The 25,640-nt window shown below is 39.9% G+C and overlaps 1 protein-coding gene across 1 annotated transcript in view; it reads left to right on the top strand.

Moving 5' to 3' along the window:
* Positions 1–25,185, top strand: part of LOC122552282 (PDZ domain-containing protein GIPC1-like) — a 35,587-nt gene extending 10,402 nt beyond the window's left edge. Inside the window, exons 2-6 of the mRNA XM_043694979.2 lie at positions 1,400–1,585; positions 5,504–5,684; positions 9,365–9,477; positions 12,781–12,862; positions 23,414–25,185. Of these exons, the coding sequence (XP_043550914.1) occupies positions 1,400–1,585; positions 5,504–5,684; positions 9,365–9,477; positions 12,781–12,862; positions 23,414–23,562 (711 nt within the window). The 3' untranslated portion in view covers positions 23,563–25,185. The remainder of the gene's footprint in view (positions 1–1,399; positions 1,586–5,503; positions 5,685–9,364; positions 9,478–12,780; positions 12,863–23,413) is intronic.
* The last annotated feature ends 455 nt before the right edge of the window (positions 25,186–25,640 follow it).

The following is a 25,640-nucleotide window of genomic DNA, read 5'->3' on the forward strand; positions in this document are numbered from 1 at the left end:
CAGCGTTGGAAGCCACAGGCCTTCCTTGACACCTGGCCTTTTATTTCTCTTTTTGTTATTTACGATCAGCTCTGCATTGTCTTTGAAGTATAGGTGCACCCTTATACACGTAACTGGATGTTGTACTTGGAGAAAGTGAGGACTGCAAATGCTGGAGATCAGAGTCGAGTGTGGCACTGGAAAATCACAGCAGCTCAGGCAGCATCCAAGGAGGAGAATCAACGTTTCGTGGCATAAGCCCTTCAGGAATGGATGAAGCCATTCCTGTTGAAGGGCTTATGCCCAACATGTCGATTTTCCTGCTCCTCTGATGCTGTCTGACCTGTTTGATTAGATTAGATTCCCTACAGTGTGGAAACAGGCTCTTCAGCCCAACAAGTCCACACCGACCCTCCAAAGAGTAGCCCACCCAGTCCCATTTCCCTCTGACTAATGCATCTAACACTATGGGCAATTTATCAGACACTGGGAGAAAGTCACCCAAGGCTGGAATTGAACCTGGTGCTGTGAGGCAGCAGTGCTAACCACTGAGCCACTGCCCATCTCGACTCTGGATGTTGTACTTGCCTAGGATACAGTGTACAAAACTTCCAATAAGACTTCACTGGCCGTGAAAGAATCTGGCCATCCCAATGACTTTAAAATTGCTGCGTAATTACATGTTCCTTCTTTGTGGTTAACCACAAACTGATATTGCAGGCTGGTGTGTGACCTATATCCTTGCTTTCTGTATGAGAGCTAATTCTGAATTGCTGTTTGTTCAGTATTGAGGGGAAGGTGTGAATCTGAGTGACAAGTAAACCAATCAGTTTATTAAAGTCTGTTGTCAGTTCATATACTCTAATTAAAATTTAATAAAGGATTTGATAAGGTAGGTACAAGGATGTGTCTATTTGTCAGTGGGAAGACAGAGTCCCGAACAAATCTAGTGAGGCATTTGAGAGCATGTTCTCTGTTACAAGTGATTATTAGACTTTGTAATTAGCTACTGCAGGGAGTGGTGGTTGAAAATCAAACGTATTGGAGGTAGCTAGATAAATGCATGATGGAGAAAGGAATCCCAGGATGAAATGATGGCATGGGAGGAGGTTCATATGGAAAATAACCAACAGCATGGACAAGCTGGTTAAACATCTGTTTCTGGGCTGTCGATTTTGTATAATTCTATGCAGTACAATATAACTCATAATCTCTACTAGCTGAATGTAACCCTGTATTATAAGGAGTACTTCTCTAGTCTCTAACGCCTAATGTCAATTTCTTTCTTTTTTGAATAAAGGCACCCCACAAAACTATGGAGAAGTGTCTGTCACGTGCCTGTGCGTGCACATGATATTTGCATAAGCATTTGGTTGTCACAGACCAGCCTAACTGCATGTTTTCCTGTGTTACCCAATAGATTATGTTCTGCACTCTGAACACCCATAAAGTGGACATGGACAAACTGCTAGGTGGGCAAATTGGCCTCGAAGATTTCATCTTTGCTCATGTCAAAGGGCAGAAGAAAGAAGTTGAAATCTACAAATCAGAAGATGCTCTGGGTCTTACCATCACTGACAATGGAGCAGGCTATGCATTTATCAAGGTAACTCTTGAAAACATTTTTGTGTGAAATAGTGGGGAATTGGATTCCTAAGCAATTAAATGAGCTATACATATAAAGCTTGCGAACAATGAATTTTGGATATTCTGGCTTCGAGAATACATGAAGTCCACATTATGCAGTATTAACTGAGATGGATAATTAACTTATGCCTGACTATGGGTCTCTTGTTGTACGAGGAAATTAGGGACACGCAATCTTATGAGCATTTCTTTCAGCTGTTGAAATATAGTTGAGTTTATTGTCTCACCCAAAAGGGAGTTCCCTTTGATAGGATGGCACTCCCTCTGTACAGTGTCTGGGAGCATAAACGTTGATTCTGAACTAAATAATGTAGGGGCAGTTGAAAACGTTGTGCCCTGTTGAACCTGCTCCACCATTCAGTATGATCATGCTTGATCAGACTTCAATTCCACTTCTATGCCCACCAATAATCCCTAAGACCTCTCTCTTCCAGTTTTTGATATGTTAAACCATGGAGCATTCTCAACCCTTTGGAATAGAGAATTCCAAAGATTCCCAAACCACTGACTGAAGAAATTTCTCATCTCTGTCCTAAAACTCTGCCTTCTTAATCTAAATTCCCCAGTGGCGGAAACACCTCTGTATGTACTCTATCAAGCCCCCTTCATTATCATGAGCTTTCCACTGAGATAAATTTTCCTTTCTCTAAACTCCAGAGAATATAAACCCAATTTATTCCATACCTCATTCACACCAACCCTCTTTGAGGTGGGATTTGATTCCACGGCATTCTGACTTGAATGAGCATGCTATCCACTGAGTCACACCTGACTCCAGAAGTGAATTCCCCAGCGGAAACATTGATTTGGAGATCCACCCAGAGCTGAAGGGAGCAGTTATGCAGGTTTCACAAGCCTAACTGGTACTGATTTTTAAGGGATGGATAAGGTTAGGAAACGTGAAAGTTGCCTTTGACCTTTTCAAAGCATAGCACACCCCAGAGAGTTGCAAATATTCTCCCTGTTTTAAGGGGCTATTAACTTGATTGAGCATGATGCATCTCCCCAAGAAAAGTTTGTTTCTTTCTTACAAGTCACAATTTTCAAGATTGACAAAGAAAGAAAGTAGATGGGAATTTTAAATGTATTGAATTGTGATCTGGAAAGTGCTGTCTGAAAGGATGTTGGAAGCAAATTCATAGTAACTTTCAAAAGGTAATGAATATATACCTGAACAGAAAACTATTAGGTCTACAGGGGAAACGGAGGAGTAGGGGGACTAATTGGATATTTCATTCAAAGAACAAGCACAGGCTCAATGGGTCAGATGACTTCCTTCTGTTTGTTATTCTGATATTTATCAAGAAAATCATAATAAACTATATTAAGCTGGGCAAATGGTTGGTAAGAGTTTATTACAAACACTGAAAAGGAAAGAAATTTAACTATTCCTTTTATCCCAACAATATTCTTGCAAACATCTATCTTTGAGCCAAACATTCATCTTTCTAATCTAATGTGCTCTATGCCAATTTGCATGTGGCTCAGTTTATAATGAAGAGATTATTTTTGAGATTCTGCCTGTTAAGTTGGTGCCTAGCTTGTCGTACTAATTGTATAGAACCACCTTCTTTGTCCTACTTATGTCATTGTTATCTACGTGGAAAAAAACAACTGAATCCTCAACCTCACATTGTAAGTGCTTCTTCAGCCCTGAGCAGACTTCCCAAACCCTGACTCTGAGCCATCTGGATCTGCAGTCTTTACTGTAGAGAACAGCGTCTGTCCCCATACTATCTGTCCAATACTACCAGTGCATTCCTCCTCAATCTTCCCACTTTTCATACGCACAGGTATACACGTGCCTTACCTGACTGGCACCATGGTTCAGGAAGCCAATCATCCTGCTGTCCTCTCCTTCATCCAGAAGGAACTTTGAACCTATGAGGCAATTGCAAAAGCTGAGACATTAGTCTCTGGGTCCCCTTACCTGTTTTAATTGCAAATCACAATTTGCTGTCCCTGAAAACTGACCACATCAAATGATCCACCTGCAAGAGGTGTGACTTCCTCCTAGTACAAAGAATCCAGGTAATTTCCCTTTCCCAGTACATTGCAGTACAGCCTCCAATCGAGTTGTGGCTGCTTGAACTTCAACCACTTGCTGTAGGCATATTTCCCCTGGACCAAACTGACATTCAGGTGTTTCCACCTTCTGTAATTGTGAAACATCACTTATCCTGCTATCCTTAATGTTTTTTCTCGGAACTGCTTAGTTATTTTGTTGAATTTTATATTTAGTTATGTTTTATATCTTGCAGGGAGATGGTGGCATAATGCTATTATCACTGGACTAGTATCACAGATTAATCTTCTGGTCTAAATAAAAACTGAAAGAACTTCGGATGCTGAAATCAGAAGCAAAAACAGAAATTGCTGGAAAAGTTCAGCAGGTCTTGGCAGCATCTGTGAAGAGAAATCAGAGTGACCCTTCTTCAGAACTGATGTAGTTGGGAAGAGGTCGGTTTATATGCATTTTCCAGCAATTTCTATTCTTGTTTCTAATATTCAGGTCCACCTGCTACAGGAAAGGTGTTGTTAAACTTGAGAGGATGTAGAAAAGATTTACAAGGATGTGGCCGGGGAAGAAAGATTTGAGCTATAGGGAGAGGCTGAATAGGCTCGGGCTTTTTCCCTGTGGCATCATAAGCTGAGAGGTGATCTTAGAGGTTTATAAAATCGTGAGGGCCATTGATAGGGTGAACAGCCAAGGTCTCTTTCCAGGATGGGAGACTCCAAAACTAGAGGGCATATGTTTAAGGTGAGAGGGGAAACATATAAAAGGGACCTAAGGGGCAACATTTTCACGCAGAGGGTGGTGCGTTGTATGGAATGAGCTGCCAGAGGAAGTGGTGAAATTGGTACAATTACAGCATTTAAAAGACATCTGGGTGGATATATGAATAGGAAGAGTTTAGAGGGATATGGGCCAAATGCTGGCAAAAGGGACTAGATTAATTTAGGATATAGATGAGTTGGACCAAAGAGTCTGTTTTTGTGTTGTACGTTTCTATGACTGTATAACATGGTTCAAAATACTACCATGACAGATGGTGAAATTGGATTTCACTAAAAATCTGGAATTAAAAAGGTTGGCCTAATAGTGACCATGTAACCACTGTTGATTGTTGTAGGAATCCATCTGGCTCACTAATGTCCTTTTTAAGGAAATGAATTTATCATCCTTATCTGGTCTGGTCTGTATGTGACTTAACAGCAGTATTGGTGTTTAAAATAAATGCTGGTCTAGGCAGTGACACAATTTGTGATGCTAATTTGCACCATAGTAATAGAATAAGCGTTAATCACTGATCACATAGTCACCAAATAACCAGCTATTTTTCCTGTAGTAGAATAAGAATTAATTTCTGAGGCTGAAAAAGTTTGGGAAAAAGAAAAAAGCCACAGAACATATCATTCCCTCCTCCCCTTAACTCAAATCACTTAACATTGGCATACTATTTTAAATTGGCTAGTTTTACATACTTCTACAGCAACATGCCTATCTGACACACTTAATAAGAATTGAGATTGAGCTTTTTCTTTAATAAGCTGCTCTTTTGTACCCCTGTCTTCTGCAGTGACAGAGGCCTATCCCAGCCAGTGCTGTACTCCCATCTTGTGCAGTGGCAGAGGCCCTGTCCCTGCCAGTGCTTACCCCAGTGTTGTGCACTGGTAGAGGCCTCTCCCCAAGTTACCAACTACCTCTGTATGTGGCCATAGTCAGTGCCCATTGGTACCCCAGACAGGCTATTCAAAAATCCTTTTGCTTTATGTTCTCTTACCCCCCACCATTTCACTAGTAATGAGTCTGACAACAATACAAAATGGAGTTATGAAACAGCCCCACCTTTAAAAACTGTGATTTAATTGCCAGAGAATCAAAGAAGGAAGCCTCATTGACCGAATAGAGGCAATCAAGGTTGGGGATCTAATTGAGTCGATCAATGGCCAGAGTGTCATCGGTTTTCGCCACTTCGAGGTTGCCAAGCTGCTGAAAGGTCTGGTGAAGGGACAGCTGTTTACACTGCGTCTTGTGGAGCCTCTTAAGGCTTTCGGTGAGTCAGTGGCTCTCTTGTGTAAGTAGAATGTTACTGGATTCCTGCAGAGTTTCTTATTCTCTTCTCTCCCTATTAACTCTTCCTGTTAAACCCTGACCTTTCTGAGCTAACAAATCCCAAGGGCTTCCTCTCTCCAAGGTTTGTTTTCTCCGGAGCCCATACACTTGATGTCAGCCCCATGAAAACAGGTGGCTTCTGCCCTTTTCTGTACAAGTCCCCATCTTCTTACACTCTTTGTCTTTATAAACATATTTTCTTAAACCCTTAATAATGTCCCCATCTTCATCTTTTCAAAGTAAATTAACTCCACAGCTTTGAATGATACAATCCTGACACTTATCCCAGCTGGCTAGATTTTACTTTAGCAGCCAGCATTTGGACCAAATAGTCTTTGAAGGTGTTTGTTCTTCATGAACCATACCATTATCCTGTGTTCCTTTCATCCTGTGTTCTAGCTGACTCCTCTTAAATGCTTATGTACTATTCACCACCTCGACTTGTGATTTCCAACTTTCACCATTCTCCGGGCAAAGAATCTGGCTTCAGCACAGAAAAGTAGCTTTTTGTGCAGTTTATGATACAACACTCCAACTCATTATAAAAAAAGCTTGCTGTCTGTCCTTTCACACTCCATGAAATCTCATGGTACTTGTAACTGATGATAAATGTGTCTCCTTTTCCTAAACTGGGATGAGTTTTGTGTGGAGCCTCTCGTTCCGGGCATGTTGCAAAAGTGATTAGCGCTTTCCTCCAGTGCATTCATTACATAGAGAAGGACAAGTCTTGCATTTCTATAATACGATTCAGACCCCTAGGATAAACCAAAACACTTGACAGCTAATGAAGTGTTTTTGGATTGTAGTTGCTAGTGAGTTTTGAGAAGATGTAGTTGCTGTTATAGCATAGGAAATGCAGCAGCTAATATGGGGCACAGCAAGATGCTACGACATCAATCATATAATGACTAGATAATTTCTTTCAAAGAAACTAGCAGAGGGATAAATAATTGCCTATGACTTCAGGGAACAATCCACTGCTGTTCTGTTAAATAATGGCAAGAGAACTTTTGCATCCATCTCAGTGGGCAAGGTGGATCTTGTGTCAGAGATTCATCTTTCAAATGAGGCATTAAGCCCTATTGTAGTATTGCATGTGGATGATGGCGATGCAGTCTATAAGCTGGTGTTACTGCTTTTAGAACCACAAATTTTGGTAGTTATCTCAGGAATTTTAATGTGATAGGGAAAATCTGCAAATTCCCAGGTACGTGAACTTAGAAAATGCAATGTCATTAATACACTTTTATTACTGAAGACTGTTCTGTGCAGTATTACTGAAGGAAGTTCTGAGGAAGAGTTACTGGACCCAAAACACTAACTTTGATTTCTGTTCACAGATGCTGCCAGACCTGCTGAGCTTTTCCAACAACTTCTGTTTTTGTTTCAGTATTACTGAACACTGACCAGCAGGTGGGAGTATAGCACAAGTCTAGGGCAGAAAAAAACATCAGAGTAAAAGTGACTATAAGCCAAAGAAGCTTTAAAAAATTAGTCTTTTAAAATTTCTCCTGTTCTGGAAACATCAGTCTGCAATTTTATTTGCATCTTTAATGTGCTGAACACCCCATTTGCTTTATGGAAGCAAGTTATCATGATAAAATTCATTACTGAACCATTGAGACACAAAGACGTGATCAAACATGTAGATCTTGTGTAATATCCTTGAGAAAAGATTTATTGGGGAAATTCTGAAGCTTGGGATGCGCCCCCATATTTTTCAATCTGCCACATTGGCCAAGCCTTCAGCTGTTTGGGCCCTAATTTCATGAATTTCCTGTCTTAAGTCTCTCCACCTCCCTTTCCTCCTTTCTAAGACATTCTTTAAGATTCACATCTCACCTGTGTTATGATCCCAGCTCTGGTTATTACTGGACAAGTCAGATTCTAAATTGAACTTTGGTTTGATAGATCATATATGTTTTATTAAACATAGTCTTTAACTGAAAGACAAACCAGAGATCTTGTTTTACTACTAATAATTTACTAATATTTTACTTTATTCTGAGAGAGAAAGGAAGATAAAATAGATTAAAACAAACTATCTACATGTACAATACAGAAGTTGAAACATGGTAAACTACACAGCTCTTCTTTATAGTACTGGCATGAAAAATGTTGAAATTATAGAGTCCGAGTCATACAGCACAGAAACCAATCCTTCAGTCAAACTTGTCCATGCCATGTTTTGACGTATCAGATACTTCAGTTCCCAGCCCCTAAGAATTTCGTCGTCTCTTCTTTGAGCCTTCATATAACTGAGCTGAGACTTTCTCCGTGTCACTTAACCGCTTGCTGGTCTAGAACCTTTAAACTAAGCCCCATACACTGAAGTAATTTGTTAACAGTTCTAAACTATTTGGCCTTTTCAAGAACTACTGCTTTGCAATCCACCTTCAGCCGAGACGTCCGCAAAACTGTTTAACTGAAACTGAAAGCTTTTTTCGGGCTGTGGGTGTTTCCCCTAAACAAAAGGAAAAGATAAATCTTGGATTTTCCAAACTGAAAGCCTGATGCCCAACTGCTTAGCAGTAAAAACTCTGCTGTAGTAAGTGCATTTCTACTACCTTCCAAGAAGCACCTTTCACAGATTGAGCTTTTTTTGAAGAAACCGCCATGGCTGCAAAAATACTTAAGTTAGTCATTAAAACCCTTTAGACACACTGATCAAAACCTACATGCTATTGGCTCAAATCTAAAGTTTAAAAATGATATTATAATGTAGCCAAGTTACACCTTGCATCTCACCTCTCCTAATATGTCTCCTTATGTGGCTCTGCTAGATCCTGCTTGATAACTGTACCGTGAAATGCCTTTTTACGTTTTACTGTAGTAAGGGATGCCACATGAATGAGAGTTTTATGTATGTAAGTCGAATTTGGAATCCTTCCCCATTAACAAACCAACTGTTGTATCTCATTGTTATTCACCACCACACTGCTCCAACTCCTCAAATTTACCTTTCTCATTCGCATATCACTGCAATACCCAGTTTTCAAATAGCCAACATGTTGTAAGCAGAGGCCTAGGACACAGGCCTGCTGATTGACAAATATCCATGGTACCAGCTTTTGCTCTGTCCAGCTATGGTCTGTGGTGTGCATAATCTGCAAAAGCACTGCGGCAACTCACAAAACCCCCTTTGACGATGCCTTCTAAACCCAAATTCCTTTCTTCTAGAAATGGCAGTGTCTGTAGATATGTAGCGACACCATCGCCTGCACGTTCATCTTCAAACCACACACCATTCTGACTTGCAACAGTGTTGGTGTTTCTTGACCGTCACTGAAGCAAAGTCCTGAAACTCCCTTCCGAACCTCACAGGGTGTCCTTGCACTAGCTGGGTTGCAGCACTTCAGGAGGGCTTCTTGTCACAACATTTTTTTCAAGTTCTGCTAGTGATGGGCAATAAATGACAGTTCTGTGGGGAATGTATTAAATAGCAACTTGCTCAAATTTTCCTTTCTCTGATGATTCTTGAGAACTGAGCTCTGAACTTTGAAAGTGTTTCGATCAGAACGTCTCTTGGCTCTAAAATTTGAGTCTCTCCTGTGGAATCCTTAGATGACAAATGAGATTCAGTTTGATGCCCAATGCTCACCTTTTATGTTTCTCCTGCAGAGATGATAGGGCAGCGTTCCAGAGGAGGCAAATCTGCATCAGGTGGGCAGGTGGGCACTGGAAAAGGAACACTACGACTGCGGGCGAAAGGGACTGCCACTGTAGAGGAAGAGGTAAGCTGATAGCTTGTATTCTGTATCTAGAAAAGCCCTGTAGGAAAATGTTACTCGTTAAAGGCAAGTTTTTATACTGGGGTTTATTCATCATAAAACATGCATACTATTTCTCGCTTTTCCACCACGTGTCACTCAGGTTGAATTGACCAATTGTTGCTTAATTGTGGATTTTGCTAGTGGCCTGTGCCCATCCTTGTCAAAATCTGAGGCTGTGCTTTCTATAGATGTTATCTTTCTATGGAATCCTTTGTGTGGCACATGTCATTCGGCCCATTGAGTCCATACCAACCCTCTTAAGAGTGCCCCCCCCCCCTCCCATTCCCTGTAACCCTGTATTCACCATGGCAAAGCCACCTAATCTATACATCCCTGCTCACTCTGGGCAATCCAGCATGCTGTATGATTTCATTCCACATTGGATTTTTATAGTCTTGGTCCTAGTTCATGTAAATAGATTTAAGACTGGTTCCCAAGGCAAAGCATCAGTGAGTTGATAAAACTGGCGTGTTACAGCAATAATTGACCTTTATGACATTGAACATGGAAGCAAATGGATTTTCAACAATTCCCATGCAGTCAGCTTTGAGTTAAAGCTGTTGATTGCGTTGATCCTCCTGTACAACCTGAGACATATTGGGCTGGCAGCAGAGTAACTGAGCACTTAATGTTTCATGGGTTGAGGAAGTTGACAATAAGAACAGTAAAGGCTGCAGAATAGGAATGCACACGAGTTCTCCTTGTGGCAGTCAAAGCCTCAAGTAAATATTTACGTGTGGAAAATAATATTGTACGGAAGCCCAGGTTATGATTGCTCTACTGGGGATGAGAATATCTGAGCCAATTTTTTGTTTGTGTGGAGAATTTAGTTTAAAAGCGGCCATGATGCCAATTTGTTCCATGAGATTGTCCAGCTAAAGCTTGGCTGTATATGTTCACAATTGCACAAAGGAAACAGTCAGAAAACCAAGATCAAAGTGCTTCTAAGGAGTGACAGGAAGCCAAATTTTGGATTTGGCTGACCTGGCCTGGATGATGCCCTTCCTTGTTGAATCGATTCTCGTGCTAGACTCAACAGGATCAAGAATTTTAAAGTTAATGGGCGTTACCAAATTTCTGAGTTCCAGTGAGCTAGCCTCTTGTATAAGAGAAGAACTTAGAACAGAAAGGGCATAAGCTCTATTTGATAAATTTCTGTTGGGCAAAGAATTAAAGCCATGGAGACATGAGGTGAATCGATAGAGTTTGGACAGAAATGGACAGTTACAGAGTCATACAGGATGGAAACATACCCTTTAGTCCGATTCATCCACGCCAGCCAGGGATTCTAAACTGAACTAGTTCCATTTGCCTGCATTTGGCTCACACCCCTCTAAACATTTCCTATTTATGTATCTGTCCGAATGTCGTAAAGTCTCGGCTTGTTAACTACTATAAAAGGGCGTAGCAAGGTAATTAACTAGTGCAATGCAGTTTAACCTGTGCTGAGTAAATAGGTCCCTTTATCTAAACATGGCTGACCACCCTGAAGGAAAGTACACCTATTCATTCTGATTGGCAGGTTACATGACGTTATACTTGCTACAGTGTTAGGAATTGGCTTAATGAATGTGCTTAACTATGTAACAATACTACAGCTTTAAGAGGTGTATTTTATCCTTTTTTTAAGGAAGAACGGTTGGGATGAGGTCCCGAGGAGCTTGCTCAAAGCCAATAAGTAACAGCTTATGACACCTTGCATTTTTTTTTCAAAAGTTGGAATAATAGAAGCAGCCTGAACGGGTGAGGTCAAGCTCCCACAGAACCAGGATTTTTACTTTTAGGTTTCAGCAGTTGCTGGGGTCTTGTGGCTGGATGTGGAAGTACTTATTCTCCTCTCTGTTACAGCTAAAAGCTGGGACTCTCTTCCTGCCTCTAGAATTGCACATGAGAAGATCTGTTTTACTGAATCTGCCCTTGCCAGGGGTGTTCATGAAATATTGCTATATTCTAACAGTTAATTAAGTAGTTTGACCAATTGAACTGCATCTGGAATGCAACATTTTCTCTTAACTTTCTCTTATTTTAAAAGGTAAGCTCTGGGCTATCTTCTTAATACATTTTGAGGTGGTTTGGTCTCATCCATAACAACTCTACATTAAATAGAATGGCATACACTATACAGCACTTTGGCATGGCTGAGTTATGCTGGTATTCATGCTTCATAGCAATCTCCTCCCACTCCAGTTTATCTCATCCTACTTTACTGTGACACTCTGTTCTCCCTTGTGTTGCTTAACTTGATGCTTTTCACTAAATTTAAAAAGTAATGCGTTTTCATTTAACCTGTTTAGCTTATAAATGTAGTGCGTGTTCTTTTGACTTGTGTTGAGCTTGTTCTGCTGAAAGGATATTCCCCCGCTAGCCTCTGGAGGGTCATTTGTTAAACCACTCTGATATTATCCAGTTATTGAGCTTTCATCTGTCTGTTTACCTGTTCTAATAAAAGAAATGCAAATGACAGAAATATGCAACTAATAATGGCTTCAGTGTGACCTTCCTTCAAAAAGAACATGAAGATCTTCCAAGTGTCTGATTGTGATTTTTTTAAATGTTGTTTATTTATCTTGCAAGTAGTTGATGTAAGTGGCCTGATTCTATATTTCCTATTTTATAATTTTGGATCAGGATGAATACTTTTGTAGGAGGCATAATGAGCAAGGGGAACAGAGAGAGAGAGGGAGAAATAACCTTGCATTTGGATGTATCCTTTCACAGCCTCATCTCAAAGTGCTTGACAGCTAGTTATTAAAGTGTGATCACTGTTGTACCGTTGGAAATGTAACAGCCAGTTTCTGTACGGTGAGCTCCCACCCGTAAGAATGTGTTACAACAGGAGAATTAGTATTGCTGGTTGCTGAGTGACTATTGGCCAAGACATCCGGAGAAGTACCTCGCTTTTGACTATGACAACGTTTACTTACACAGGGCAGAAGGAACCACAGCTTAATGTCTCATCCTGTTCCACAGTGCAACACAGAATAAAGTCAGGTGGCCTGAGTAGTCTTCCTCACCCAGCCTTGTCTCATATTATCTGTTGGGTGGGTGGTTTTATGATTGTGCTTCAGATGTGTAGTATAGGTTTTGCTTCCTTTTGACATTTATTTCGTTCCATCTGCCGAATAATGGTTGGAGGAAAAAAAAACTGATGACGTTTAAACTTGTTCCACAGATTTGTTGTCTTTCTTGAGCCAATTTTCAATATTGACTTTTTATTCTTGTTTAATGACTTAATCCAAAAACCATGCTTTGTTTTGATCCTAGCCATCCGCATTTGAAGAGAAGGCCATTGAGAAGGTGGATGACCTGCTGGAAAGTTACATGGGTATCAGAGACACTGAGCTAGGTGAGTAAGACACTTAGCGTTTAATTAATACCCTAGTACATCTAAATATTAAACCATGATTCTGACATGACTTGATGCTGCTGACCTATTGCAGTTTGACATTGTGATTTCTGCATCGTGTGCTGGAAATTAATTACTTTCAGGTTTCCAAACTTCAATACTGCGTAATTGTAATGTAGACAGCATTGACAGATGGACCACAGTAGGACTGTGCTTGCAAGGGTCTTATGGTGCAGTGGTGGTGTCCCTTCTTCTGTCCCCTCTCCTCAGAAGTGTATCATAGCATGTTAGGACAGGTCTGTACTTAGTTAAAATAACTAGGTCTGTGCTTGCAAACCAAAGGATAATTAAACAATTGGGAGAACAGTACAGCCAGAAGGATAATCCCTGCTCAAACTGTTGTCATTGTTTTAAATTTCCTCTGTAGTCTTGCCCTCTTGATGCCTCTGTAACCTCCTATAGAGTCCTACTGAAAAATCTCGAAACCTCTGCATTCCTCAATTTTCTGTCCTTTTGCAATTTTTGATTTTCATCACTCTGCTGTTGGCAGCTTTAACTCTCAGGACCCCAAGTTCTGAAATTTCCTCATTAAACCACTCTGCTACTCCTTCCTTTCATATTTGATCTGACTTATTGTTGTCACATGCACCGAGACACAGTGAAAAGTGTTTTGCGTGTTCTACAGGTAGACCGTGGTGGAACAGAGTGCAGAATACAGTGATACAGTCACAGGGAAGATGCCGAGAGAGAGAAATCAAAATTAGCATTTGAGAGATTCCTTCAAAAGTCTGATAACAGTGAGGAAGAAGCTGTTCTTGAATCTGTCTGTATGTGTATTCAAAGTTTAATATCTTTAAAGGGGTGTGTGTGGAGGTGGTATCTTTGATTATGTTGGTTTCTTTCCCGAAACAGTGGGAAATGGAATAAAGTCAATGGAGAGAAGGCTGGTTTGCATGATGGACTGGGCTAGGCTGTGTATACAACTCTCTGTAGTTTCTTACAATCTTGGGAAGAGCAGCTGCCTTACAAGGCTGTACTGTATCCAGAAAGGATACTTCCTGTGATGCATTTTCAAAAAGATTGGTAAGCGTCTTTGTGGACATGCTGAATTTCCTTAGCCTTCTGAGAAAGTTGAGACGTTGTTGTACTTTCTTTACTGTAGCGTTGACATGGGTGAAGTAGGACAGATTGTTGGTCATCATTCCCAGCAACTTGACGCTCTCAACTATCTCCATCTCAGCACCATGGATGCAGACAGGTGCGTACCCTCCAGTCCGCTTCCTAAAGTCAATGACCAGCTCCTTAGTTTTGCGAGATTGATGGAAAGATTGTTGTCTTTACACCGTGCTGCAAAGTAATCTATCTTTTTCCTGTATTCTGTCTCGTCATTGTTTGAGATCCGACCCACAATAGTGGTGTCGTCAACAAACCTGCAGCCGGAGTTGGAGCGGAATTTGGCCATATAGTTGAGAGTATGTAAGAAATATAATAGGAGATTGAGTGTGCAGCGTTGCAGGATACTGGTGTTGAACATTGAGAATTATGATGGAGGAGGTATTGCCACTTATTCTTACTGATTGCAGTCTGTGGGTTAAGAATCTGAGGATCTGCTTACAGAAAGGGGAGCCATGACATAGGTCTTGGTGTTTGGTGATGAGTTTGTTTGAAATTATGGTCTTGAGGGTGAGCTGTAGTCAATAAGTAGGAGCTGACCTAGCTTCCTTGTTATCCAGATGTTCCGGGGATGTGTGTAGGACCAAGGAGATGTCACCTGTCATGGACATGTTGCGCCAGTAGGCCAATTGCAAAGAATCTTCGCCATGTGAGCCATGACTGACCTCTCAATGTACTTCATAATTATGGAGGTCAGAGCCGCTGGGCAGTACTCTGACATGATTTTTCTTTGGCACAGGAATGATGGTGGTCTTCTTGAAGCAGGTGAGGATGTAGGAAGGAGAAGTTAAAGATGTTAGCGAATACTGCCACCGACTGGGTCTGAGTGCATGGCCGGGGACTCCATTTGGGCCAGCTGCTTTCCATAGGTTCACTCTCTCATCAGCTGTGACTGTGTACAGGTGCATCCGAGGCTGTTCAGACAGGTGACATCATTTCACTGACCTTCTGTTCAAAGCAAGTGTAGAATATATTGAGCTCATCAGTTAGGGATGTATTGCCCATGATTCTGTTTGACTTAGCTTTTGTTACAATGTGGTGGCTGAACTCTTCTGTTAATTAAACCAAATACCCAGAGAAGCTTGCCTCGTTTCGTAATCTCTTAAAATATGATTGTCAAAGAACTTCTAAATTCCACTATTTAAAGAAAAATAACAATTTATTTTCCTAACTCTAATAGTGAACATTAAACAAAAACTATTCCCAAATACAAGCCCTCTTTTCTTAACTGCTTACTATCTGACCCCAATTCTATTTTTTAAAAAATGGAGTTCCAATAACACACTTATTAAACATTACATTAACTTAATCTCAAAACAATTACTTAGATTAGATTACTTACAGTGTGGAAACAGGCCCTTCGGCCCAACAAGTCCACACCGCCCCGCCGAAGCGCAACCCACCCATACCCTACATTACCCCTTACCTAATACCACGGGCAGTTTAGCATGGCCAATTCACCTGACCTGCACATCTTTGGACTGTGGGAGGAAACTGGAGCACCCGGAGGAAACCCACGCAGACACGGGGAGAATGTGCAAACTCCACACAGTCAGTTGCCTGAGGTGGGAATTGAACCCGGGTCTCTGGAGCTGTGAGGCAGCAGTGCTAACCACTGTGCCACCGTGCCGCCCAATACAATACAGTCTCTGTCATTGCTGTCTTCAGTCTTCCAGCTGCTGATCTCCTTGGGTCATCATCTTTATTTTTTAGTGTGAGTATGTTTTACATGAAAAGGTACCTTTTGAAAAAGAGTGTTTTCTAATATCTTTGAGAACAAGATGTTAGATGGGCAATTAGCTGTCCGGGTCTATGGCAGTTGCTCGGCTGATCGATGGTAGTTTCTCTCTGACAAATTTCTGAAATACATGTGTTTCTTAAACCCCTCCCCCCCCCTACCGTGACACATAAAACTCTTATAATTTAATTGATTTCTGGGAGTCAAAACAATAAAATTCAAATTCCACTGGGTTTTAGTACCCTGGGCATAATTTAAACTAATTGGTTAAATTCAAATTGTCAAAACAGCAATCAAAACTCAGGTATCCAATTAACAACTTGCTACATGTATCTATTTTGGAGCAACTCATCTCCTAGCCTTTCCATTTGGACAGCTGAGCCTGCACTTTAAGTTTACTTCAAAATTCAGAAAACACTTTCACTTTTAAAGTGAACATACGTGCTTTTGTCTTCATAACACTTGGTAACCTGTCATATAGTCTAAGCCGAAGTCTCTGTGGTTGGTCTGAGTCTCAGTTTACTTTGTCTTTTGGTGTCTCTGATGGCATTATGAAGGTCGTACCTGATTTTCCTGCAGAGATCAGAGTTACTCGGCTTGTAAGCCTCAGACCTGAACATCAGTAGGGAGTGGATCTCCAGGTTCTTCCATGGTTGGTTTGGGGAGTATTCTGATTAACTTCTTCACCAGTGGAGGCATACTCATTTAGGTTGACTGCTAAGTTCTTGAATATCGAACAGTCCCCTCTTGACCAGTCTTATGTAAGCCCTTCCATTGTTTCAGACCAACACTGTACTAAGTTCTGCACTAGGTCCTCACTTTTCAATTGCTGCTTGTAAGCCAAGAGAAAGAGCACTTTGTTGTGATTTTCCAAAATGCGGATGGGGGCTGGAGCAATAGGCACCTTTGGTTGTATAGCAGTGGTTGTGGAAATAAAATACTGAAATATGCCCATTAAAGCCTGCCTCTTTGACTAAGCTTTTGGTTGTATACCCTAATATATAATTAAATACCAAATGTGATTAAGTTAAGCATGATTATAAATGGTGAGCTAGAATTTCCCCAACATCACCATCCCTTCCCCATTTTGAGCATAAGTTTGTGCATTTTCATCCTTTAAAAAGTTGAACTTTCCTTTCTACTCACTTTCTTTCATCATGGTGCTTGTTCTGTAATAAATTCCTCTGTTGACCATGCCACACTCAGCCTCCTGTCTCTGTCCTCTGCTCATACAGTTTCAATTCTTTTCATTAGTTCACCTTCTCCCACTCTCTGTTCCTCCAGACCCTGGATCTAAGAAGAGCTTTCCATTGTAATACTCTGCAGTTTAATTCTAGACTCCCAACATAGACACATGCTACCTCCAGGAAGTGCCAGGGAATGTTTCACTATGTTTTAAGTGTATAATATAATTGAGAATAGCTGGTCTAAATTTGGGAACTGCTTGAGGAATGTTTTGCTGTGAACATTAGCTGGGATTGAAGTTTCCTCCTTTGCCCCAGGGATCATGATAATTCATTCACTGTGATCAGATAGATGTGTTGGATAAGCTGAAATCTGTGGTATTATCAGCTTAATTATTTTGATCCTACTCAACTTCTTGTCACAGGTAGTCAGTAACTTGGTAAGCTCCATCATGTTTGAACCCTTTGGTTTCAAAACACCAGGAAGAGGTACGGATAAAATATTTCGTATTTTATTAATAAGTTCCCTTGTTCTGAGGATGTACAGAGAAAGGAATTTGAGCACAGATGCGGCCTGTATTTCTCTTGATAGTTGCCACGAGAGATAATATCTAGTTTTTCAATTATTGCTATAAAGTTCTAATCCCTACAGTTTTGTGGTCAACTTCAAAAGTAGTTTGTATCATCATTAATCTGCGTTAAAATATTTCAGATTTTTAAAAGTATTTTAGGAAATTTAGGAATTGAAAACTCATTTGTTTTGAACTGAAAAAATAAACAATTAACTTTCCTAAAATAGTAAGGTTTTTGGTCATTAGCTGTGCTTTCCTTCCCTAAGGTATGAGGGAGAGGCTAACTATTTCCATTGCGGTCTTAACATATTTGTGCTAGGGTGGAGCCAACTAGGTTTTTTTACAAACCGATTAGTTTTTGGCATGTTGAGGTATTAGCGTATCTTATCAGCATCCCAAAGCACCAAAGAATGAGAATTGCTTTTAAGTGTCGTGGCTGCTGGACAGTAGCCATCCTGATCACTGTAGTCATCAAACTAGTTTTTCTGGTTGTTATGATGGCAGTATTGACCAACATGTTGGGGTGGAGTAGGGTGGGGAGGGAAGACTCCTGGCTCATCATCTATAATCATGCTCAATTTAACCACAATAACATAGAAATGTAATGTCTCATTCCAGGTCGATCAGTTCAATCCACAGATAATGCACTCCAGTCCTGAAGCAGGGTTTTGAGCGTTTGGTCTTTTAATTTGGCCAGGCTTGTTACCGACTAGGCTAATCTGAAAACAGGATTGGGAAATCAGTCAAGATCCTTGTTCCTTATCGTTAGTGTTTGATAATATTTATAAAAACAAAGATTTTCCATTTCTAGGTCCAATAAACTCGGTGGATGGGACTAAATCGTGAGAAAACTTTTAAATTTAGTTTTATTTCTTTCCAGACCGCTTGGAAACTGGCTGGTTCCCCAGTAATTTCCAAGCCAAGTTTGTGGTTTGCCACCAGCATTGATTCGTTTGTTATGTCACAGATGACCAGCAATATAATACGAAAACCAGTGGAACAGATTGATCAGTAGTCCCTTCCATTTTCGGACTTCAGAAAGAAAATTCAGCATTTAAGTATCTGGACGTAGGTGGCAAAACGTCTAAGCTCAGTGAGCAAACCTATATCCAGAACCTCAACCTGAGCTACAAATCTTCTCAAAGCTCGCTAGCGTTTAAGTATAATTATACGGGATCATTTGTATAATTTGTACCTTTTCTCTCTTCCTCTTCCAATCTTTTCACTTGCTAGTTCTCAAAAGTATAGTTTTAGTTATGGTTTTTGAGTGTCAGGATCCTCTCAGGACCTCATCAATGTAGACATTTCTTGCGCCGGGCCGTTGTGTGAATGTTGGTAAGTCATTTTAACCCGGGTACTGGGAAAATAGTAGTCCTGGCGCCTAATTCTGTCTCCTCATGTCCTATCTTTGAGACGATTGTTAGAAACAATATAACTTTAGATTTTATGTGTTAAGAAGAGGGAGATGTGATTTTTGAGTTTTTAAATGTATTTAATTCCAAGAATTCTGGAGGCTATTCACATTTAAATGAACCCTTAATATGATTTTACATCCCTTAAAGTAAAAAGATGGATGGCTAGTGGCTTATGACTCTGTAAAGGTGGGGTAACTGCTGTTGCCCTGCAATAGGAGTCCAGGAATACAAAGAAAAATCTAGAAGTTGGTCAATCAGTGGGTGTGTGCATACACAGAGATGGTTAGAAACTGAGCTTGGAGGGCTTTTATGTTTGTTCTGAAGTTAAAGTCAATAGTGAGTTTAGTTTGCAGTTTAACTTCTAGAGAGATCGACTGAAGAACAAGCTGTGAATGGATGTGCAGATACTTGTTGGAATGAAACTGGTTGCAACTGTGCCAGCCTAAGCAAGAAGTCTTTGTGTGAAGTTGTGGGGTTTTTAGCGTGTTTGCAAGGATATTATTGGGATAAAAGGAATGGCGTGAATTTGAAACCTTTAATGTTTTTAATGAACTCTTTTTACAATCTTTTGTCAGTGTAATGTAGTTTATTATGATTTAATTGATAAATATCAGGATAAGGAACAGAAGGAAGCCATCTGCCCCTTTGGTCCTGTGCTGGTTCATTGAATGAAATATCCAATTAGTCCCTCTACTCCTATTTTTCCCCTGTGGAACAGTTTTCTGTTCAGGTATATATTCAATTACCTTTTGAAAGTTACTGTTGAATTTTCTTCCAACATCCTTTCAGACAGCACACACTCCAGATCACAACAATTCAATACATTTAAAATTCCCATCTACTTTCTTTCTTTGTTAATCTTGAAAATTGCAACTTGTAAGAAAGAAACATGCTTTTCTTGGGTAGATGTATCATGTTCAATCATGTTAATAGCCCCTCAAAACAAGGAAAATATTTGCAGGTCTCTGGGGTGTGTTATGTTTTGAAAAACTCTAAAAGGCAGCTTTTACATTTCCTAATCTTATCCATCCCCTAAACAGTACTAGTAAGGCCTGTGAAACCTGGGTAAGTGCTCCCTTTGGGTCTGGGTAGATCCCCAAATCAATGTTTGGGAATGATGTGACTCGGGATAGCATGCTCATTCAAATCAGAATGCTGTGGAAGTAAGTCCCAACTCAAAGAGGGCCAGCATTGAATGGGATATTGAATAAATTGGGTTTGTATTCTCTGGAGTTTAGAGGACTGTGAAGTGCTGTGAAAAGTTTACGATAATGAAGTGGGCTTGATGGGGTATGCACTGAAATGCTTCCCCTGTTGGGGAATCTAAGTCAAGGGTGCAGAGTATCATGGTAAGGGGCTGATCTCTCAGGATAAAGATGAGAAATTTCTTCACTAAGTGAGTTGTGAATCTTTGGAATTCTCTTGCCCCAAGGGTTGAGGATGCTGTATTGTATACAATATTGAAGGCTGACATAAGGGTGTCTCAGAATATTTGTGGCATTAAAGTGAAATTGAAGCCTGATCAACCATGATCATACTGAACAGTGATGCAGGTTCAACAGGACATTCACCTGCTCCCCTAGTTTAGAGACTTCACAACAGGATTGAACTGATACTCCCAGACACATTGTACAGAGGTAGTGCCACACTATCAAAGATAGTTTCATTTTGGGTGAGACAGTAAACTCAGCAGTACATCAACAGTAGAAAGCATTCTGTATTACAGTGAGTGTATTGCTAATTTCCTTGCACATAGTTGGGCATACAAAGAAACTCCCACGAGTTACCTTGATAAATCTGTAGTCTGCTATTCTGTCAGTAATGTTAAACCCCAAAACACCTGACTTGTAAAGTTTCCACTTCTGTCTGCTGCCTTTGACATGAGCAAAGATGATATCTTTGAGGCCAGCCTGCCCACTTAGCAGTTTGTCCATGTCCTATTTGTCGGTGTTCAGAGTGCGGGACATAATCTATGGAGTAACACAGCAAAACATGCACAGTTAGGCTGGTCATTGCTGACCAAATGTTTGTGTTAAATAATGACATACATGTCTGTGCCCCTGTGTGGTGAGGGGGTCGGCTTAATCCAAAAAGAATATTTGATATCGGCTACTACAGGCCAAGGTTAGACTCATTGCTAGCATGAGGTTACATTCAGCTGGGTGAGGTTTTGGATTACAATGTACTGTGTAGAATTATACAGCAGTCACAGTCCAGAAACAGATATTCAATCCAGCTTAAGCTCCACATGAACCTCCACCAATTGGCTTATCCTTGGATTTCTTTTACCCCTGTGTATATCCAACTTCCTCATAACTACATCTTTATAATTCCCCTCAACCATTCTCTGTAGTAGTGGGTTATAAGTTTCAGTCAATCTTCTAATAAAGATGGAACAAATTACTGCAGATGCTGGAATCTGTACTGAAAACAAGAAATGCTGACGATTACAGTGGGCCAGATAGCATCCATGAAGAGAGAGCAAGCTAATGTTTCACGTCTAGATGACTCTCCATCAGAGCTGAAGTAACGTGTGGAAGGGACAGCATTTATGCTATAGTTTGTGGGGAGTGACTAGGGTGCTGGTGGTGAAAAGATGTTGATAGTTCAGATTAAGTGATCGGAATGTAAGAATATAATAAAGAACATTCTCCTGAATCCCTACTGGATTTGTTTGGACTATTGTTATGGGCTTCGTTGTAACAAATGGAAACATCTCTGCACCTACTTAATCAAATCCTTTATTTAAATTTGAAGAGTATACGAACCAGACTTTGATAAACCACTAATTTCACCCAATATTTCAGAATCTCCCCACCTTTTGAAAACAATTCAGAAGTAGGTTTAGTACAGAATGAAAAGATAAAGTTAGCCTGTCACGGTTGACCACAAAGAAGGAACATGTAATTACAAAGCATCTTTAATATCATTGAGATGGTTCAAAGGTTTTCACAGTCAGTATTATTGGAAATCTTTTCACTGTACAACATTCAGTTTAAAGTACACTGAATTCAGACTTCAGTGAGTGTGTTTTTAACAAAATAGATGAAGTTGGGTTTTACCAAGCTAGGTTTCATGCTGGGATCTGACTTGTGCAATGTCACTTTCAGCTGAGATTATAACCCAAGTCATGAAATTGTGATTCTGAACAAACATCCTGGCTGTGTGAGGTAAAGGATTTGGGCAAAGATGGGAAATGAGCATGATTTTTCATTACAATACATATTGGCATGTCTGGTGGGTATGCAATCAATGTTCATGGGTCAGTGGCTGTTTGCCTTCCGTGATGAAGAGAAAAGAAGTGATGCAGTGCACGGCATCAAATAAAATAATCACTGAAGATAAATGATTTGGTATTAACTAAAATTATACTTTTCTCATGGGGAAGTATCAGTTATGAAATCATTCCCTCGAACCTTAAGCTAGGTAGTTATTAACTTAAAGGATTGGGAATAAAGTTGACTTGATAGTTTCACAAGCTTGATGGTTCCAGGTGTCCAGAAAAATTCTGGAAGTTTTAGGTGATGTTAACAAAAATATCCTTCCAGTTTCCCCAACCTCAATTTTTCTATTCGATTAGTTTGCAAAGACATCTCCCAAACGTTCTGTGATTTTGACTCAATATTTTGAAGCCAAAGGCTTTTTTTGGGAAGTAGGCGCGTTGAGCCGTGCTTAAAATGTCTGTTGAGGCACAAACTTGTGATCTTCAGAAGTGATTTTCAACAGAGATTATATGTTACAAAACCTCCTGGAAGGGCGCTTGGGATATAGTTTCAAGGAAAGTTCACAAAACAAGATAGGATCTTATCACTACTGGCATGCGTATATCTTGCTTCCTTCTCAATCATTTGACAGTAATGTATAATCAGTAAAATCAACCCACATTTCAAACTAAAATGTTTTGTTTTGTTTCTTTGGCTTGAATGAACTCTGAAGCCTAGCATGTTTGTGCAGTCAGTTCATGACTGATTTTTAAAAGTCTTTACGTTCCCTAGCCCCACACAAGGCAGCACCTTGATTTAAAATTCTCACTCATGTTTTCCATTTGGCCTGATCCTCCCATTTCTGTAACCACCCCTTCTAGTCTGATGCCCTGTTTTGTATACTCATTTTAATTTCTGTTGATACCTGTGAATTAAATTGCCCTAAATGCTGAAATTACCTCCCTTATCCTCTCTACCTGTCTCATTCCTTTTTAAAGATGTTCACTGGAGTTCTGTGCAACCCCCGATTTAATTACTGCTTCATCAGTGACTGTATCTTCAGCTGTTTGAACCCCAAGCTCTGGAATGACCTCACTCTAGCTTCCTTTTGTTTTGTAAGGTTGTCCTCAGAACCTACATCTTTGACCATGATTTTAGCCATCTCTCCTAATATCTCTTAATGTAACTTGGTATCATACTTTGTTTTAAAATGTGAAGTACTTTGCAATGATTTATGTTATTGAACTCTCTCTCTCTTTCACATAGCTGCTACCATGGTTGACCTTGGCAAGAATAAGAAGAATCCAGATGAGTTTGCACAGGCACTTGACGAGGAACTTGGTGACTTTGCATTTCCTGATGAGTTTGTCTTCGATGTCTGGGGTGCTATTGGAGATGCAAAGGCTGGACGATAATCACTGGACACAAATGCTGAGACTGTATGAAATCAGTGGAAAGGGCATTTTTAAAAAAAACATATATTTATATGCTAATAATTTTAGGACGCTGGGTCCTGGGTTACTTTTCATAGGAATATTTCCAGATGATTTTGTACAATAAGACTGACCAATAATTTCTTGTTTCTAGACTATCTGATTTTTGTAAGCATTTAATTTGAGTACCCTTATAGGTGCCATATTGTGGTGTGCTGATGGTGTATGCATATGTGGATACCACAACTTTTGAAAGGGTTCTGCTGTGACAACACTATGCAGAAATTATTTTTAATAAATTTTTGCAGCTATGTTTATGGAAATTTTAAGATTGGGTTGGGAGAACAAAACTTCATATGAAGATGTAAATTCAGTCTACGTTGTAGGCTGCAATTAAAAAAGAGCATAATTAAGTGCACGCTACAATATGGCAAAACACTTGGGGTCCTCTACACCACTCAAACACTTTTAAAGTTGTGGTCTTAAACTAATGAATTTTAGTAGTTTTTCAGCTTGTTTGTAATGATCTTCCAGTTTCAGATACCTGTTTAAGCAGAAGATCAGGAAGATGTGTTGGTAGGAAAGAAAGCATTCTTTAAATAATAAGAGACTTGCATTTTATACTCATGCATGCTTGACCATCTCAGTGATTCCCTAGTGGAATATAAATGCAAGGTTTATCAAATTATTTCTTCTATTGTTTACAAGACAATTATGTCTGCAGTGCATGGACTAATGTTGTTTAAACATCCCAATGCTGGTTTAAACAGCTCACTTGCAGCCATGTGACTGATATTAAGCTAAGTAATGATTGTTTTGCACACATCCAGTTCTTGAGGAGCACCTTTAATGACTATCTTAAAGCTGCCATGACTCAGACTTTGGTGAAATATAATGGTGGATATGTGAAATGTTCAAATTGAAAAGTGTGCACCACTAATTGTTGTCTTTTTAATAACTGTGATCCTCAAACCTTTGTACCTTAGCAAAATGTTCTAAAGCGCAAGACTTGGATTTCTGTAGCACCTTAATAACCTCACGATGTCCCAAAGCACTTTACAGCCAATTAATTTTTTTTTGAAGTAGTCACTGTTGTGATGTGAAGAAACATGGCAGCCAATTTGTACACAGCAAACTCAGGAACTGCAATGTGGTAATGATCAGATCACCCATCTTAATGATATTCGTTATTAAAAAAAAATCCATTAGGACTCTGGAGGAAAACTGCCCCATTCTTTTCAGACTAAGATGCGGGCTGTTTGGTGTACACTGAAGAAGGTGGTTGAGGCCTTAATTTATGTGTGTTCTGGAAGAGGATGCCTCTGTCTGTGCTGGTACTCCCTAAGTGCATAAAGTGTTGGCTAGTTTTTTTTTCCACTTGAGTGGAGGTGGATGTGAGGTGTATGAACCAATGTTGGAGCGCTGTTGATTTTGCTATGACATGAATTAAGGCATATTACATTTAAAGAAATGTTTCCCCTATTTCTTAGGTACCAAATGCACATCAAAGAGCCTTATTTATATCCATCAGCTGTACAGGTTAAAAAAGAAGAAATTGCTTGAAAATCTCAGCAGGTCTGGCAGCATCTGTGGAGAGAAATCAGAGTTCGCACTTCAGGTCCAGTGACACTTCTTCAGAACATTCTGAAGATGGATCATTGGACCCAAAATGTTAACTCTGATTTCTCTCCACAGATGCTGCCAGACCTGCTGAGATTTTCCAGCAATTTGTTTGTGTTTCAGATTTCCAGCATCTGCCTCTCAATGGTTTTATTTCACTGTCCATTTTATAGTCTTGCTTTTTCAGTGTCCCAGGAAAAGGATAGGTATTATGTTGAGTGGGTTGGAGAAAAACAGCTAATGCTGCAAAACAAGCCTCTTCAGGTTAATTACCATTGTAAAGGACAATTGGACCAACATCCCATTAATGATTTTATTAGAATTCCATTAATTTTTAATGTAAAATTATAATTTACAATAGATTCTGTCCACTCCATGCACTTATTATTGTTTGAAAGGAATGTGGTTTAATCCATTAAAAAATAACTGTTAATTAGTTC

The sequence above is a fragment of the Chiloscyllium plagiosum genome, unplaced genomic scaffold (assembly GCF_037043375.1).
Source record: "Chiloscyllium plagiosum isolate Xiang-an unplaced genomic scaffold, Cpla_swu_hap1 HiC_scaffold_45, whole genome shotgun sequence".
NCBI lineage: Eukaryota > Metazoa > Chordata > Chondrichthyes > Orectolobiformes > Hemiscylliidae > Chiloscyllium > Chiloscyllium plagiosum.